This window comes from Theropithecus gelada, chromosome 1, assembly GCF_003255815.1.
Source record: "Theropithecus gelada isolate Dixy chromosome 1, Tgel_1.0, whole genome shotgun sequence".
Lineage (NCBI taxonomy): Eukaryota > Metazoa > Chordata > Mammalia > Primates > Cercopithecidae > Theropithecus > Theropithecus gelada.
The window spans coordinates 30555516-30574011 of NC_037668.1; the positions used below are offsets into that span (position 1 = coordinate 30555516).

General features: G+C 53.6%; 1 protein-coding gene across 1 annotated transcript in view; it reads right to left on the bottom strand.

Annotated features, from left to right (window-relative positions):
- SLC35E2B (solute carrier family 35 member E2B) overlaps positions 1-18496 on the bottom strand; it is a 37303-nt gene that overhangs the window by 5889 nt on the left and 12918 nt on the right. The window contains exons 2-8 of the mRNA XM_025386638.1: positions 12898-13366; positions 12497-12632; positions 11899-12026; positions 7659-7779; positions 5969-6022; positions 5534-5606; positions 1585-1730 (exon numbers count right to left, since the gene is read on the bottom strand). Of these exons, the coding sequence (XP_025242423.1) occupies positions 1585-1730; positions 5534-5606; positions 5969-6022; positions 7659-7779; positions 11899-12026; positions 12497-12632; positions 12898-13219 (980 nt within the window). The 5' untranslated portion in view covers positions 13220-13366. The remainder of the gene's footprint in view (positions 1-1584; positions 1731-5533; positions 5607-5968; positions 6023-7658; positions 7780-11898; positions 12027-12496; positions 12633-12897; positions 13367-18496) is intronic.

An 18496-nucleotide genomic window follows, 5' to 3' on the forward strand; every position in this document is an offset into this window, starting at 1 on the left:
GTAGCCCAAGCTGGAGTGCAGTGGCCGGATCTCGGTTCACTCCCAGAATCACTGGGCTGAAGTGATTCTGATGCCTCAGCCTCCCAAGTAGCTGGGACTACAGGTGCATTTCACCAGGCCTGGCTAACTTTTTGTGTCTTAGTAAAGACGGGGTTTCACCACGTTGCCCAGGGTGGTCTTGAACTCCTGAGCTCAGGCGATCCGCCCGCCTCGACCTCCAGTCCTCCCGGCTAGTTTCGTCTTCAAATTGCACCTTTGGTTGGGCGTGGTGGCTCGCGCCTATAATCCCAGTACTATGGGAGGCCGAGGCGGGCGGATTGCCTAAGGTCAGGAGTTTGAGAACAGCCTGGCCAACATGGCGAAACCCTGTCTCTACTAAAAATACAAAAACTAGCCGGGCGTGGTGGCATTGGCCTGTAATCCCAGCTACTCAGGAGGCTGACGCAGAAGAATCGCTTGAACCCGGAGGCGGAGGTTGCAGTGAGCCGAGATCACACCACGGCACTCAAGCTCTGGGCAACAGAGCAAGACTCCGTTTTGGGGCAAATAAAATAAATAAATAAATAAATTGCAACTTCATTCTGTTCAGTTACAGAAGTGGAAAGAAGCCGAAGGAGCCTCACCCCCGTTTCTAGAGCTGCGCTGCGCGGCACAGGAACCAGTGACCACAGGTGTCTGTTCAAGTTCAAACTGACGACAATCAGCTTGAATTCAGAATCTGGTCCTTGTTACATTCTCCACATTTCAAGTGCTCAGAAGCTGTATGTGGCCAGTGGCTGCTGCACTGGACAGCCCAGAAGAGACCATTCCATTCCTGCAGACAAGACTAGTCGAGGCACCCTGCTATTCTAGACGGAAAAGCACTCAATTTCAAAAACCGTCAAATGCAAAGACTTCTAGTGGAGATTTCCCTAAAAACCTATTTCACACAGTTTACAGTTTATTTTACGGTTTATCATTTCTTTTTTTTTTTTGAGATGGAGTCTCGCTCTCATCACGCAGGCTGGAGTGCAGTGGCGTGATCTCAGCTCACTGTAACCTCCGGCTCCCGGGTTCAAGTGATTCTCCTGCCTCAGCCTCCCCAGTAGCTGGGATTACAGGCGCACCACCACACCTGGCTAATTTTTTTGTATTTTTAGTAGAGACAGGGTTTCACCATGTTGACCAGGCTGATCTTGAACTCCTGACCTCAAATGATCCACTTGCCTTGTCCTCCCAAGTGCTGGGATCAGCAGGCGTGAGCCACTGGGCCCGGCCTATTATTTGCATTTCAAACGGCATGGGTATAAAATGGCCTAGTAATTACAGTGCACAGCCACAGTCATCCCCGTGGAAGAGAATCACATGTGTCTCTTTCTTTTTTTTTTTTTTTTTGAGAAGGAGTCTCCCTCTGTTGGAGTGAACCTGGAGTGCTCCGCCTTCCAGGTTCACGCCATTCTCCTGCCTCAGCCTCCTGAGTAGCTGGGACTACAGACGTCCGCCACCACGCCTGGCCACATGTGTCTCTTATAAAAATACCTAGATTTTTAGTCTCCTCTCGAAACGACCTGGACACCCTCAGCTCCTGGAAGTTCCCCTGCTCACCTGAATGTCACAGGGGAGATCTTCCCCATGAGGGCGTAGGCCGTGACGCTCTGAAGGTGGAACAGGACTCCATCTGTCAGAAGCAGCAACACCACGTCCTGGTTGTAGCTGAAGCTCTTCCCGCTCCTCCCGATCACTGGGACGTCCTATGTGGCAAAAACAAAACGATATTCTATTGGTTTGCATTTTCCATTTACTAATCATCCACCAAAAACGCCCAGCGCCACTCCTGCCCAGACACTGGGTAAAGCTGCTGACACTGAGGACAGCTATGAAAATGCCTGTAGGGCGGACAGCTGAACTGTGCACTCATCCATTTTCTGTTTTTTTTCCATTATTTTTTGCACTAATTAGTTTTCACCATGTAGATGCAAACAGACAACAAGCACATGAAAGCAGCCGAACATCACGATCAGCAGGAAAATGCAACAGAAACCCCAAGGAAGGGCCGGGCATGGCCAGTCTGGCCAACACCGTGAAACCCCGTCTCTACTAAAAATCTAAAGATTAGCCAGGTGTGGTGGTGTGCCCCTGTAATCCCAGCTACTCAGGAGGGAGGCAGGACAATCACTTAAACCCGGGAGGCGGAGGCTGCAGTGAGATGAGATTGCACCACTGCACCCCAGCCTGGGCAACAGAGTGAGATTCCATCTCCAAAAAAAAAAAATTAAACACAGAATTATTATATAATCCAGCAGTTCCACTGCTGGGTACACACCCACAAGAACTGATGGCCCCGGCCGGCAACCACAACTTCCTCGCAGGGAGAACAGCCAAGTCAGCCAGCCTTGACAGCTAACGGATTAAAATCCAGAAAACGACAATAAGATAAGAACTTGCAACTGCACCTCGCACAGAGAACCCTCTGTGTGGGGGACTCTAGGGAAGTCTACAAATTGCATTTAGAAGGTCCATGAACTCAACTGGGAAAAAACTGCATCTTTATCTTTACTAACCTTTACTTGAAACTCAGCATTTCATTCAATTATGAATGTTGGGAATAAACTATAATACTACAGATAGGCCAGGCGCAGTGGCTCACGCCTGTGATGCCAGCACTTTGGGAGGCCGAGTCAGGTGAATCACCTGAGGTCAGGAGTTTGAGACCAGCCTGACCAACATGGTGAAACACCATCTCTACTAAAAATACAAAAATTAGCCGGGTGTGGTGGTGCATGCCTATAATCCCAGCTACTCAGGAGTCTGAGACAGGAGAATCGCTTGAACCCAGGAGGCGGCGGTTTGCAGTGAGCTGAGATTGCGCCACTGCACTCCAGCCTGGGTAATAAAGAGTGAAACTCTGTCTCAAAAAAAAACCAAAAACCAAAAACCAAAAAACAAAACTACAGATACTTTCATATCCTGTTAGCAGTTGTTGCTAATACCCTGAAATACTGTTTACCCTCATCACTACATCAAACTACCATAGATACTAGGCTTACCGCTAGATCTGGTTATTTAATGAGTTAATAAAGAGGTACCTATTATTAAAAATGATACTAAAACACAGAATTGAAAGCAGGGTCTCTAAGGGATATTTGCATCCCTACATTCACTACAGAATTATTTGCAACAGCCAAAGGCAGAAAGAACCCACAATGGATGGATGAATAAACAGAATGTGGTCTTACCCACACAATGGAGTACAACTCAACCTTAAAAAAGAACAAAGGGGCCGGACGCGGTGGCTCACGCCTGTAATCCCAGTACTTTGAGAGGCCGATGTGGGCAGACCACAAGGTCAGGAGATCGAGACCATCCTGGCTAACACGGTGAAACCCCATCTCTACTAAAAACACAAAAAGTTAGCCAGGTGTGGTGGCGGGTGCCTGTAGTCCCAGCTACTCAGGAGGCTGAGGCAGGAGAATGGTGTGAACTCGGGAGGAGGAGCTTGCAGTGAGCCAAGATTGTGCCACTGCACTCCAGCCTGGGTGGGGCGACACAGCGAGACACCGTCTCATAAAAAAAAAAAAAAAAAAAAAAAGGAAAAAGGCTGAGTGCAGTGGCTCACGCCTGTCATCCCAGGTGGGAGCCACCTTTGAGAAGCCGAGGTTTGAGCCCAGGAGTCTGAGACCAGCCTGGGCAATACAGTAGGACCCTGTTAATACAAAAAATAAAAAACTGGCTGCACACGGTGACTCACACCTGTAATCCCAGCGCTTTGTGAGGCCGAGGTGGGCAGATAACTCGAGGTCAGGAGTTCAAGACCAGCCTGCAGTAAGCACAGATTGTGCCACTGCAACATGGGCAACATGGTGAAACCCCGTCTCTACTAAAAATACAAAAATTAGCCAGAGTGGTGGCGCACACCTGTAATCCCAACTACTCGGGAGGCTAAGGCAGGAGAATCACTTGAATCCGGGAGGTGGAGGCTGTAGTGAGCCAAGATCGCCCCACTGCACTCCAGCCTGGGTGACAGGGCAAGACTCCATTTCAAAAAATATAAATAAATAAATAAATGAGCCAGGTGTGGCACATGCCTGCCATCCCAGCTGTTTGGGAGGCTGAGGCAGGAGAATTGCTTGAGCCTGGGAGGCCGTGGCTGCAGTGAACTATGAGGCTGCTGTGCTTTGCAGCCGGGGTGACACAGCAAGACCCAGTCTCAAAAAATATGAAGGGAAGAAACTGATTCATGCAACAACACATGTAAACCTCAAAACACCAAAACACCATGCTACGTGAGATAAGCCAGACACAGAAGGACAGATGTGATATGATTCCACTTGTATGAGGTCTTTAGGGTCACCAAATTCAGAGACAGAAAGTGGAATGAGGGTGCCAGGGTTGGGGGATGAGAATGGGGAGTACTGAATGAGGGCGAAGGTTCAGTTTTGCAAAACGAAGAGAGTTCTGGAGATGGGTGATGGTGACGGCCACTCAGCTTTACACTTAAAAATAGTTAACATGGGATGGGCACAGTGGCTCACGCCTGTAACCTCAGAACTTTGGGAGGCTGAGGCGGGTGGATCACGAGGTCAGATCATCGAGACCATCCTGGCTAACACCATGAAACCCCATCTGTACTAAAAATACAAAAAAATTAGCCGGGTGTTGTGGCGGGCACCTGTAGTCCCAGCTACTCAGGAGGCTGAGGCAGGAGAATGGTGTGAACCTGGGAGGCGGAGCTCACAGTGAGCCGAGATGGCGCCACTGCACTCCAGCCTGGGCGACAGAGCGAGACTCTGTCTAAAAAAAAGAAAAAACATATTTAGGCCAGATGCAGTGGCTCACGCCTGTCCAGCACTTTGGGAGGCCGAAGCGGGTGGATTATTTAAGATCAAGTATTGGAGACCAGCCTGGTCAACACGGTGAAACTCCCTCTTTACTAAATATACAAAAATTAGCCAGGCGTTGTGGTGCACGCCTGTAATCCCAGCTACTCGGGAGGCTGAGGCAGGAGAATCGCTTGAACCCGGAGGCGGAGGTTGCAGTGAACCTTTGTGCCACTGCACTCCAGCCTGGGCAACGAGAGACTTCATCTCAAAAAAAAAAAAAAAAAAAAAAAAATTGCCTAGGCGTGGTGGCATGCAACTGTAGTCCCAGCTACTTGGGAGGCTGAGGCAGGAGAATGGCATGAACCCAGGAGGCAGACTTTGCAGTGAGCAGAGACCACGCCATTGCACTCCAGCCTGGGATATAGAGCGAGACTCCTTCTCGGAAAAAAAAAAAGTTTTTGTGATTAAAAAAGAAATTAAGCTAGCCTAAAAGCCCCCTCAAGTTGAATGATGAAGAATCAAAACAAAACAAATAAACAAAATAAAAGTCTTCACACAAAAATCTGAGCTACAAACCCCGAGCGGCTCCCAGAGCAACTCAGCTAAGCAGGGCCGCGGCGGAGCTGGGCACGACCAGCCAGCACACGGCCTGGAAAGGGAAGTCATTCTGCCCCTGAACCACCAGATAAGGCAGCCGGGCGAGTAAGGACGGGACACCTGTGTCTGAAACCCACCGTGAAGAAGACCCGGGCCGGGACGAGCATGGCCACCGCGGCGGCACTGGTGTAGAACTGCAGCTCCGGGGCCCTGTGGGCAACAGAACACGCTGGGCCCCCGCCGTGTCGGGAGAGGCCGGGTCCACACGCAGCTCCTCACAGCAAGAATACCCAGCACCCCAGCCCACAAGACGTTCATTCTCTCTAGGCAGGACGAGGGCCGCTGCAGCTTCCCAGAAATGAAAACGCAAACGCACGCCAGGCTGGCTGAGGGGCTCAAGGGAGCGGCTGAGAAGCAGGCGGGTCCCTCCCGACCTTAGACAAGGTACTTGTAAAGACCACCCAAGCCAGACAGGAAGGGAGTCAGGTCTGTGGGGTGCTCTGACTCTTAAAGTGGGCAGGAAGTCCTCTTCGTCTTATGACCTGGAGATTTCACTGACGAGTAATACTTACGAGAACCTGTATTTGTCCCCGCTGAGAAGCTTTTTCGAAAAAACATTTTGCAAACTAGAATAAAGAAAAGAGGTGATGCATCAATACTAGCCCTCAGCACCAAACATCAGGGGACAAGGTGTCTGCGCTCACACGCAGCGATGGCGACAATGACCAGACCTCAGTGGTGCCACCATCACGCCTGGCTAATTTTTGTATTTTTAGTACAGATGGGGTTTCACTATGTTGGCCAGGCTGGTCTCCAACTCCAACTTGGTGGACCTCAAGTGATCCACCGACCCCAGCCTCTCAAAGTGCTGGGATTACAGGTGTGAGCCACCACGCCCAACAGATTTTTGTTTTTTGAGACAGAGTCTTGCTCTGTTACCCAGGGTGGAGTGGGGTGGCAAGATCTCAGCTCACTACAAGCTCCGCCTCCCGGGTTCATGCCATTCTCCTGCCTCAGCCTCCCGAGTAGCTGGGACTACAGGCACCTGCCATCACGTCCGGCTAATATTTTGTATTTTTAGTAGAGACGGGGTTTCACCATGTTAGCCAGGGTGGTCTTGATCTCCTGACCTTGTGATCTGCCCGCCTCAGCCTCCCAAACTGCTGGGATTACAGGCGTGAGCCACCGTGCCCAACAGATTTTTATTTTTACTTCTGTATTATTCAAAAGCTCACCATGAACCTGTTTTGCTTATTAGTAATAATGATAAACTCTTAGACACCGGTGGTGGAGAAGCCAGTCATTCTCAAAGGGCAAGTTTTGCCAGGGCTGGAGTGTGGCCATTAACAGCACAGCAGGGATGTGGACGCCCAATTCTGGGTGAATCTGAACAGGCCCCGAAGTGCAGCGTCCACCGCTCTTCTCTACTGAGTGACAAAGACAGGAGTAACAGGGCCCTTTCCTCTTGGACCCCGCCACGTGCCGTCCTCACTGTGGGAGTTGGCCTCTCATCCTCTCTGCCATCGTGACACCAGGACACAGACGGCCACCAAGGAAGCAGAGGATCCGCCCGGCCTGGAGGTGGCGCAGCTCCCGAACAGGTAGAACCTGCCGCTGGGGGACTGTCCCTGCTCTGGCAGCCGCGTGAAGACAGCCTGAGCGAGACGCCGCTGAACGTATGCCGTGCATTTCAGCATTTATCAACTAACCGTGTCTCCATGGTTAGTATTTTAAGTATCAAGACTGTCCATCCTGAAATTTTGGCTTGTTTTTGAGAAATTTACCTTACGAGGATAACTGCTGTTTTGCTCTTTTTTTTTTCCCTTTTTTGAGATGGAGTCTCGCTCTGTTGCCCAGGCTGGAGTGCAGTGGCGCGATCTGGGTTCACTGCAAGTTCTGCCTCCTGGGTTCACACCATTCTCCTGCCTCAGCCTCCCGAGTAGCTGGGACTACAGGCGCCCGCCACCACATCCGGCTAATTTTTTGCATTTTTTAGTAGAGACAGGGTTTCGCTGTGTTCGCTAGGATGGTCTTGATCTCCTGACCTCATGACCCGCCCACCTTGGCCTCCCAAAGTGCTGGGATTACAGGTGTGAGCCAACGCGCCCGGCCTGTTTTGCTCTTTAGGAAAGCGCAGCATAGGACGCACCTGCTTTGGCTCACGGGAGGAATTCTCAGCTCATCTGAGAATCCGCACACCCAGATGCAGGCAAGGGAGCACCGGGTCTTGTCCCCCTCACACCCACCTTCTCTGTGACTCACCAGTCCATGATGTTGGTGGACAGCGCGGCCGAGAACCCCAGGACGTTGAAGCTGATCTCAGTGGCCGTGCACAGCGCCAGCCCGCCCATGACTGGGATGAGGGAGAGGTTGACCAGCAGCCCTGGCAAGAGGACAGCCCCTGTGAGTGGCTGACCCGCCGGGCGGAAGCTCCCTCCCGAGGCCCAGGCTGTTTCCGTTCCCTCTTATAAAAGGAACGGACGCTTCCTTCAATTCAAAACCAATACTTGTCAGTTCCTTCACATTGTCAGATAAAGCAAATCAAAGTCCACGTCTGCGAACCAGTCCCGTCCCCATGGCAAAGGTGGCGCCTTTCACTCTGCATGAGATGCGTCTCCCAGGGGCTGAGCCCCAGCCACGGGCGGGCAGCCTCAGCAACCTTCCTGGGTCTATGGATGTGAAATGGTTGAGTGTGAAGATGTCCCCCGGGAACTGCAGAGAGAGAGACTCTGGGGGCCAGGAGGGGCGCGCCCACATTGAGTTGATGCTTTTCTGTTCCTTTTGAAACATAACAAAACACTTTTACGTGAAGGAATTTTTAAAAAATCCACAGAACATGGCTCACACCTGTAATCCTAGCACTTTGGGAAGCCGAGGCAGGAGGATCACTTGAGCCCAGGACTGAGCAACAAGGACACCCCACCTCTACAAACAATACAAAAATTAGCTGGGTGTGGTGGCACACGCCTGTGGTCCCAGCTACTGGGGAGGCTGTGGTGGGAGGATCACCTGCGCTGGGGAGGCCGAGGCTGCAGTGAGCTGTGATCACGCCACCGCACTCCAGCCTGGGCGATAGAGTGAGACCTTGTCTCAAAAGAAGAAAAAGAAACCTGAGTCAAGTTAACGTGGGAAACCCGCAGATGCGGCCTGGCCGAGACCCTGGCGTAGCAGAGGGACCCGAGTCCGTGTTGGCAGGCTCCAGCCACAGGGGCATCCTCTCATTTGCCATCACCTGGTCTCGTCCTCTGCTGGAAACCGGTTGAATCCCAGACAACATTTATGAAATGTGTAGAGAACACTGGAGACTGAACGCCGTTTCACCCTTCTGGGAGGACGTGCTGCTGCTGGTGACATGCCGCTGGGGCGTCAGACACCTTTATCCAGCACCAGATTCCCATCCCAGCTGAAGGTCTGGAGTCTGGGGGTCCCCAAGGTGGCGCGCCCGTTCCAGCTTGTGCCCCTTCAGCCCCAGGAGACTGCTCTGCTCAGAAACCATTAGCAAATGCACTGGGGAGGGTGGTGCCTTAAGACAGGGTCACTTCTCTGGGCTGCCCGAGGCTCCGGAAGCTGGGTGCCTCAGGCTCTGGCACCTCCGGCACTCTCCAACGCCTCCCCCACAGACTTCTTTTTGCTAAATGGCATCAAGATTTTCTCACTGTTGTCTGCAAGAGAGTTGGTTTTCTAATATCTCATCTACCATGGCTGGAGGTCAAATCGACGTTTTAAACTTGCTGGAAATAAACAGCTCCTTTCTGCATGGTTTGATGGGCAACAAGGTTGCCCTGTGTCATTTTGTTCATGATTTTCAGGATTGCTTTTTAAAGTCGGACGCAGCGGCTGACTCCTATAATCCCAGGACTTTAGGAGGCCGAGGCAGGAGGATCACGTGAGGCAAGGAGTTCAAGACCAGCTTGGGCAACATAGCGAGATCCCATCTCTATAAAACACACACATATGAGGCCGGGGGTGCTCAGACATGCGCTGAGGGTTGGCCCTGCTGTTCTTGGCTTCTCAGTTCTTCGGGAGCTGGAAATGAACTCGGACGTCAGGGCTCAGCTCAGGGAGCTGATCACCACGGCAGCGAGGGAAACGGAGGTCGCTGGTGGTCAGAAAGTTATCACAGGCCAGGCGCAGCGGCTGATGCCTGGAACCCCAGCACTGTGGGAGATCAGATCACGAGGGCAGGAGTTCGAGACCAGCGTGGCCAACACGGTGAAACCCCATCTCTATTAAATATGCAAAAATTAGCTGGGTGTGGTGGCAGTCTCCTGAATCCCAGCTACACGGGAGGCTGAAGCAGGAGAATCGCTTGAACCCAGGAGGCGGAGGGTGCAGTGAGCCGAGATCGCGCCACTGCACTCCAGCCTGGACGACAGAGGAAACATCCATCTCAAAAAAAGAAAAAAAAAAGGGCCGGGCACAGTGGCTAACACCTGTAATCCCAGCACTTTGGGAGGCCGAGGTGGGTGGATCACGAGGTCAGGAGATGGAGACCATCCTGGCTAATACAGTGAAACCCCATCTCTACTAAAAATACAAAAAATTAGCCAGGCGAGGTGGCGGGCACCTGTAGTCCTAGCTACTCAGGAAGCTGAGGCAGGAGAATGGCGAGAACCTGGGAGGCGGAGCTTGCAGTGAGCCGAGATCGTGCCACTACACTCCAGCCTGGGCGACAGAGCGAGACTCCGTCTCAAAAAAAAAAAAGAAAAAAAAAAGAAAAAAAGGAAGTTATAGTTTTTGTTCCTGTTCTGCCACTGAAATCATTCCAGAAAATCCAAGTCTGGCTAGTACATGAATTGAAGAAAAAGCTCACTGGGAAGTATGCTGTCTATTGCTTAGAGGAGAATTCTGTCTAAACCAACTCAAAAAAGGTGTACAAAAAATAAGCAAAGGTGTCCCAGGATCCACGGTCTGACAGTTGCGTACGTCACAATCCTTGAGGACTCGGTCTTCCCAGGTGAAATTGTGGACAAGAGAATCCTCATGAAAATGACAGCAGCAGCTCACAAGGGTTCATTCGGACAAAGCCCAGCAGAACAATGTGAAACGCAAGGTCAGAACTTTTTCTGGTGTCGAGAAGAAGCTCACAGGCAAGGCTGTTAATTCTGAATCCCCAGAGTTTCAAGTTTCAATTGTAAGAAAAATGACTAACGTACATTCACAGTTTAAAACACACACACACAAAATACAGAACTTAGCCGGGCATGGTGGCACATGTCTGAGGTCCCAGCTACCCAACAGGCTGAGGTGGGAGGATCGCCTAAGCGGGAGGCAGAGGTTGCAGTGAGTCGTGATCTCATCACTGCACTCCAGCTTGGCGACAAAGCAAGACCCTGCCTCAAAAAAACAACAACAACAAAAAAACAAAAACAAAGAAGCAGTTGACTTTTAAGCTTTGATTTTGTTATAATCACCTAAACGTGTGTGCGGGTCTCACGTGCACGTGGGGCAAGCCCAACCCCGCCTTGGACCCTCGGCCTCCTCCCGTCCCCAAAGGCAGACAGACATTTGCCTTGGCCTTAAGATCTTGTCGTTTCTTTTTTTTTTTTTTTTTTTTGAGACGGAGTCTCGCTCTGTAGCCCAGGCTGGAGTGCAGTGGCGGGATCTCAGCTCACTGCAGGCTCTGCCTCCCGGGTTCACGCCATTCTCCGGCCTCAGCCTCCCGAGTAGCTGGGACTACAGGCGCCCGCCATCTCACCCGGCTAGTTTTTGTATTTCTTAGTAGAGACGGGGTTTCACTGTGTTCGCCAGGATGGTCTCGATCTCCTGACCTCGTGATCCGCCCGTCTCGGCCTCCCAAAGTGCTGGGATTACAGGCTTGAGCCACCGCGCCCGGCCATCTTGTCGTTTCTTAAACAGGCGAACACGTGTGTACATACCCCCCCCCCCCACTCCGTGCAAGACGCCACGCTCTGTGGGTGCCTCTGTCCCTCGCTTGTTTTCATGCAGCCACACTGGGTATGCGACATGGAGCCTACATGTCGCTGGAAATCGCCTGTGAGTCATTAAGAGGTGGGAGAGGCAAGAGCCTGGGTTGCAGCTGAGGTCAGGGGCTGGGGCCCAGGAGAGGCCTGTGGTGGCGGGCGCTGGGGAGGCTGTAGGGTGCTGGCACAGGCTGGCCCATACACCAGGAGCCACAGCCACCTGTGTGATGCTGGCCGAAGGCGGCCCCCACCCATCCTCTTCGAGTCAGTGATTGGCACCTGCAGTAATCTTGCTTGCCAGGAATCTGCCCAGTCCCCAACTGTCTCCCCACCCAGTTAGGGCCATGAGGTACAACCCTGCCCTGACCTCCGCATGCCAGTGTGAGAAGACCTGGCAGACACCAGGCTCCAAGACACCCCCGCACATGGGACCGTGGGGAAAATGTTTCAGGAGAGAAGTGAAGGCACTGCCAGTGTGGGCCCCGCTCCGAGTGGTCCTCTCGGCAGAGCCCCATGGGAGGTGGCAAAGACAGGCACTACGGATGAAGGCCTGGGATGGTGGGGCCCAGGGGCCTCACCTGTGTACTCCCCTAGAATCATCCGAGACATGATCACTGTGAAGATGGGGGCGGAGCTCTTCACCGTCTCAGCAAACGAAACCGCCACATTTTTCAGGCTGACCAAACCCAAAACCACAGTTGCAAACCTAAAAATTAGCAAAAAGCACCATTACCTGAGAACAAGTCTGTCCGCCTGCAGCCACTGGGCAGGCTCTCTCCAAGGGGCCTGCTCGGTCAATGGGCACGTCAGCCCCTCTCCCTACCTCCTCATCACCAACGTGGTGCCTGGACCTGCTTCTGCGACGCTTTAGGTCGAGCCCCCAGGAAATGGCACTGCGCCCAACGTGAAGTGACATCCGCCACCCTTTGAAAATGCCCCAGAGACAAGGAGGCACCTTGTCCTGTGACCACCAGCCTGGAGAGAAGCTGACTGCGCAAGAGGCAGTGAGAGCCACGAATTCACATTCACCTGGTGTCCTAAAATCTGGACGGCCCTGACGCTTTTATAAACTCTGCACTGAAAACTCACCAGCCAGCAGAGTCCCCGCTCTAGTAACAAGACAGGGACTTTACATTTAAAGAAAAAGAGACTCAACCAAAGCGTGAGATTCTTTACCTCATCAGACCCACAAACAGCATCGTCATAAGGAAGTTGGGTGGGTAGGAAAGCCGGGCCTTGTGCTGATATAAACAGCAAGGAACGAGGGTTTTCACACACCCGATAACCGTGGTGGACAGCATCTGCACCGCGCCTGCGGGAGGGAGGGGGCCAAAGCCAAGAGGGAGAATCACCCCTCCCGCACCTGCAGCGGGCTCCACCCCGGGTTCCCATCCTGACCCGGGCTCCCATCCTGACCCCGCACCTGCAGCGGGCTCCACCCCGGGTTCCCATCCTGACCCGGGCTCCCATCCTGACCCCGCACCTGCAGCGGGCTCCACCCCGGGTTCCCATCCTGACCCGGGCTCCCCACACCCTCCCGGGCAGCTGGTCTCCACCCCGCGCGAGCCGCCGCCTACCTAGCATGCTGGGCTCGCCTTCCAGCAGGGACAGGATGTACTTGTTGAGGAAGAGTGTGCAGAAGCTGAAGAAGAACCACAGCGTGAGGTAGAGCAGTGCCCGTGAACTCCACACACCCAAGTCTGACTCGATGACCGTGGTCTCCGTGATGGTGACAGTCAGTACGTTCTCATCTACGCCACTGTCACTCTTGGCAAAAACAATCTTCTCACTTCGGTGACCAAACAGAGAGCCCCAGCTGAGAGGCGACTTGCCTTTAGGCTTCTCCTCAGAGCCAGGAGCGAGCTCTTCCAGCGCCGGGGTTTTCACCGAGGACGACATGCCGAAGCCACCGCCAGGAACGATTTTACCTCCAGGCTGGGCAGCATGGGTCACCGGGACCGCCTGGGGGTGGGGCCGCAGCAGGGACTCCAGGCGCCAGGAACGAGGCCACCAGGGCCTCTCCCAGGCAAAGCGCAGAAGCAGACGCTAAAACGGTAAGAAAGGGAAACATATTACCCGTTTTGAACGTTCACTGTTCTCAAAGGTTTCAACCACCAATTTAAAATTACTCTGAAAATGCAATTGGACCAGGCACGGTGGCTCACACCTGTAATCCCAGCACTTTGGGAGGCCGAGGCAGGTGGATCACCTGAGGTCAGGAGTTCAAGACCAGCCTGGCCAACACAGTGAAACCCCGTCTCTACTAAAAATATAAAAACTAGCCAGGCGGGGCCGGGTGCGGTGGCTCACCCCTGTAATCCCAGCCCTTTGGGAGGCCGAGGCGGGCGGATCACAAGGTCAAGAGATCATAGCCATCCTGGCTAACACAGTGAAACCCCGTCTCTACTAAAAATACAAAAAGAAATTAGCTGGGCATGGTGGCGGGTGCCTGTAGTCCCAGCTACTTGGGAGGCTGAGGCAGGAGAATAGCTTGGACCCAGGAGGTGGAGGTTTTGGTGAGCCGAGATCGCACCATTATACTCCAGCTTGGGTGACAAGAGAAAGACTCCATGTAAAAAAAAAAAAAAAAAAAAAATTAGCCGGGCATGGTGGCGGGCACCTGTAATCCCAGCTACTCAGGAGGCTGAGGCAGGAGAACTGCCTGAACCCAGGAGACAGAGGTTGCGGTGAGTCGACACGGTGCCACTGCACGCCAGCCTCAGCAACAGGGTGAGACTGTCTTAAGAAAAAAAAAAGAAAATGCAATCGTTCACTGTCCAGAGAGTTTTAGCAATTGAATCCCATTTTTCTCTGCACGTGTTGGCAGATCCTTGCTCTTGGGAGACAGTCTTCAGGCACACTTGACCTTCCTGGCAGACCTGGGGCTGTGGGTCCTTCACGCCCTGGTTGGCAGCTGCACCTTCTTGATGGGCTTTGTGGCTGCCGCCGCCAGGTGCCCCAGGACTAATTCCATGCTACTCTCTAGACAGACCCCGTGGTACAAAGCCACACTTACCCCCACCTCACGCTCAGGTGACTGTGGCTTTTCAGGCGAGACACCCCTCCCTTCCCACAACCTCCGGGAAGGTCAGAACAGCCTGTTTCCTTCCAAGGGCCAGTGGGAATCAACCCCTCAGCTCGGGCTTTGCGCAGGTGCCACCGTGACTCCGCAGCACCGAGACCCCACCTCCCCCAGGTCTCAGCCCCAGCGCTCAGGCAGCCCTGATTTCCTGTTTCTCACACTTGGGTTTCTCTTCCTACTTCGGTGGGTGGCTGTGCATCTGAAGGGGCACCCATCCTGTCTCACCAATGCGGCGCTCTGGGAGCGTGTGGTGCCGGCCGCGCTGCCCGACCCAGGACCCCTCCTCCTCTCACTTCTCCCCCGGGAAACTGGGGTTCCCACCTCACCCACGACCTCCTTCTAGGTTTATGCTTATGCACTTGCGTGCAGGCTGTCTGTATATATATTCTATGTTCACACTGAAGGACGCACTCCGCCCCTCCCCCACCGAGACTTCCCCCAGGTGCTCAGGCCAGCCTTTCCCCCAGCTCACCTGCCCAGCAGTGCTCAGAGGTGCCTGAAACTCGGCCTCTCCACACCCGGGAACAGGTGGTCCTGCCCTCTCCCCAGTGGGGGCAACGCCAGGGCCTCTGCCGCCGTCTCCTCTCTCCTCCCCTCCCCCTGCTCTGTGTGTTGTGGCCTCTGCCGCCGTCCCCTCTCTCCTCTCCTACCCCTGCTCTGTGTGTCTGTGCACCCAGAGCTCCCCATCTGCCCATCACACTAGCTCAGTGCCACCCGGACGCTCCCAGGCCACCCATGTGTGCCCTGACCCCTCGGTGCACCAGGACAGCTGCCTCCAAGGGCACCCCAGGCCTCAGTGGGGACGAGGCCAGCCCCTCCACCAATTCCCACAGCCTCAGAATAGCAAAAGGCGACTGCGTCCACTCCTCAGGCCACTGACAGTGCCGGATCTCCACAGAGACACCATTCCCTTCTTCCTGCTCAGCAGCATGGTCCGCGGCTTAGCTTGGGGTGACAATGAGCTGGGAGCTAAATCTCTGTGGGCTGCAGCCTCCCTGGAGCTAGGACTGGCTGGGCCCTGAGCCAGGGAGCTAGGAGACTTTGTGCCCTTTTCCCGGACTGATGGGCCCGGGCTGGGGGTGGAGCAGCTACCTGGCTTTCCTGAGGTGAAAATCCAAGAACAAAGGGTGCGGCAGAACAAAAGGACAGAGCGCGGGGACAGGGCTCTGCACAGCAGGCCGGGATCTCACTCCCCACCTCACTGGGCCTCATGGCCCTTGCCCTCTCCCTCCCACCTCGACTGGGGACGCTGTCACAGCACCTGCTACGCAGACTCTGCCACCACCAGCGAGTTTCTAAAACCAAATTCATTTACACGGCAAGGAGCTAACGCTCAAGAACCCACCCCCAGGAACAACGAGCAGGACGCCGGGCTCCGGGCGTGGGCAGACGATGCCCGTCATGGCCCACCTGACATCAAGGCAAACCTGGAATTCCAAAGGCAAGCATTTCCCAGCCCACACGCGGCTGCGCATCCCTCTCTTGCCAGAACAGTCTGTCCACTTAGTTTCCATCTGAGAAACTCACAGCACTCCAGGCAAAACTGCTCCCCACAGTGAGGGCCCCCGTTCCCCTTCTCTGCTGACACTGGGCTCCCAAGAAGCCCGTGGGACCCGCACAAGCAGCCCAGTCCCCACTCTAATGTTTGCTCACAATTAGTGGAGACAAAAAAACAGAAATCACACTTCAATGATGCTGCCGTTCTCTGTACATCAAGAACTTAAGATTCTGGGCCAGCAGCAGTGGCTCACACCTGGAATCCCAGCACTTTGGGCAGCCAAGGCGGGCGGATCGCCTGAGCTCAGGAGTTTGTGACCAGCCTGGCCAACACAGCAAAACCCCGTCTCTACTAAAAATACAAAAAAAATTAGCCGGGCCTGGTGGCTGGCACCTGTAATCCCAGCTACTCGGGAGGCGGGGACAGAATCGCTTGAACCTGGGAGGCAGAGCTTGCAGTGAGCCGAGATTGCACCATTGTACTCCAGCCTGGGTGAAAGAGCGAGACTCCATCTCCCAAAAAAAAAATGCTGGGTACAGCGGCTCACGAGTGTAATCCCAGCACTTTGGGAGGCTGCAGCGGGTGGATCACAAGGTCAGGAGTTCAAGACCACCTTGACCAACGTGGAGAAACCCTGTTTCTACTAAAAATACAAAATTAGCTGGGCATGGTGGCAGGCGCCTGTAATCCCAGCTACTCGGGAGGCTGTGACAGGAGAATCACTTGAACTCGGGAGGCAGAGGTTTGCGGTGAGCCGAGATCACGCCATTGCACTCCAGTCTGGGCAACAAGAGCAAAATTCCATCTCAAAAAAATAAAAAGAATTTTTTTTAAAGTAGCCGGGCACGGTGGTGCTTGTAGTCCTAACTAGGAGGCTGGGGTGGGAGGACTGTTTGAGCAGGAGAGGTCAAGGCTGCAGTGATTGTGCCACTGAACTCCAGGCTGGGCAACACAGCAAGACCCTGCCTCTAATTAAAAAAAAGTTTAAAAAAATTAAAAGAGCTTAACCAAGAAGCCGACTGCAAACAAAGGCCTGTCCGTGCAGCCAGGACGAGGTTCTGCGTCCGATCGCTGCACAGCAGCCCAGTGGACAAATGGACCCATTCTGGCAAGAAGCACTTGGGTAGGGCTACTAGGAGCATCCTTGTCTGTGTCTACGTGCAGGAGTGGAACTGCCCAGCCCTGGGTCACGCATGCTGAGCCCCAGCCAACGTCACACTGACCTGTGCTCCCACAGCCCTGCCCCGGCTCGGTCTGGGTGACTGTCCCGTCCCTGCTGTTGCACCCACATGGTCCTGGGGCCTCCACTCCCCTCTCACTCTCATAGGACTTTACTACCGTGAACCGTCCTCACCCCCAGCGTCCCTGTCCCCATAGCTCCAAGGCCGCAGGAGGAGGCAAGATCTAATATCTAATCTTCCTCCCACATAAACACCTGTCCCTGCGCAAACGGCTGAGGCTGGCTGCCATTTTTTTCTTTTGTTTTTTGAGACGGAATCTCGATCTGTTGCCCAGGCTGGAGTGCAGTGGCACAATCTTGGCTCACTGCACCTCCACCTCCCAGGTTCAAGCGATTCTCCTGCCTCAGCCTCCCAAGTAGCTGGGATTACAGACGCCTGCCACCACACCTGGCTAATTTTTGTACTTTTAGTAGACACGGGGTTTCGCCATGTTGCCAGGCTGGTCTTGAACTCGTGACCTCAAGTGATCCACCTGCCTCGGCCTCCCAAAGTGCTGGGATTACAGGCGTGAGCCACCACACCCAGCCACTTCTTATTCAAACACTGGGAGCTCCACGTCAGACCAGTGAAGTCAGAGAATCCTGAAGTCCAAGTTCTCAGCTCCTCAGCCAACTCAAGGGCAACCAGGCGGGAGCCGCTGGGAGCCACCCCCACAGAGGCACCCACGGTTCGTTCCTGTCACTGACTCTTCCCAGGCTGGAAATGCCGGATGGTGCAAATGCAAACAGATTCCAGCCTGAAACTGTCTAGTAAGACATTTCTTTCTTTTCTTTTTTTTTTTTGAGAGAGTCTTACTCTGTCACCCAGGCTGGAGTGCAGTGGCACAGTCTCAGCTCACTGCAGTCACCACCTCTTGGATTCAAGGGATTCTCATGCCTCAGCCTCTCGAGCAGCTGGAATTACAGGCACGCGCCACCAAGCCTGGCTAATTGTTGTACTTTTAGAAGAGACAGGGTTTCACCATGTTGCCCAGGTTGGTCTCAAACTCCTGACCTCATGTGATCCGCCCGCCTCAGCCTCCCATAGAACTGGGATTACAGACATGAGCCACCATGCCTGGCTGGGTGCAACCTTTCAAAGGTCTTGCAGGTGACAGGGAGCAACGAAAAACGAGAAAATTAATAAACCACTTCACCGAGGCTGACTTGGGTCACAGAGGGCCAAGTGGTCCCGGGAAAATGGTGGGCTCTTCACACCTTCTTATAGACGTCTTGGAGGTGGGTGTTTAATGCAGCATTTTTTGTTAGCAGCAAAACAAGACAAAGCAAACACCAAAAGAATTCCAACCTAAGTGCCTGTCAACAGTAGAAACAAACACCACATTGACGGAGCTGAAGCTACGATGGAAATGAGGG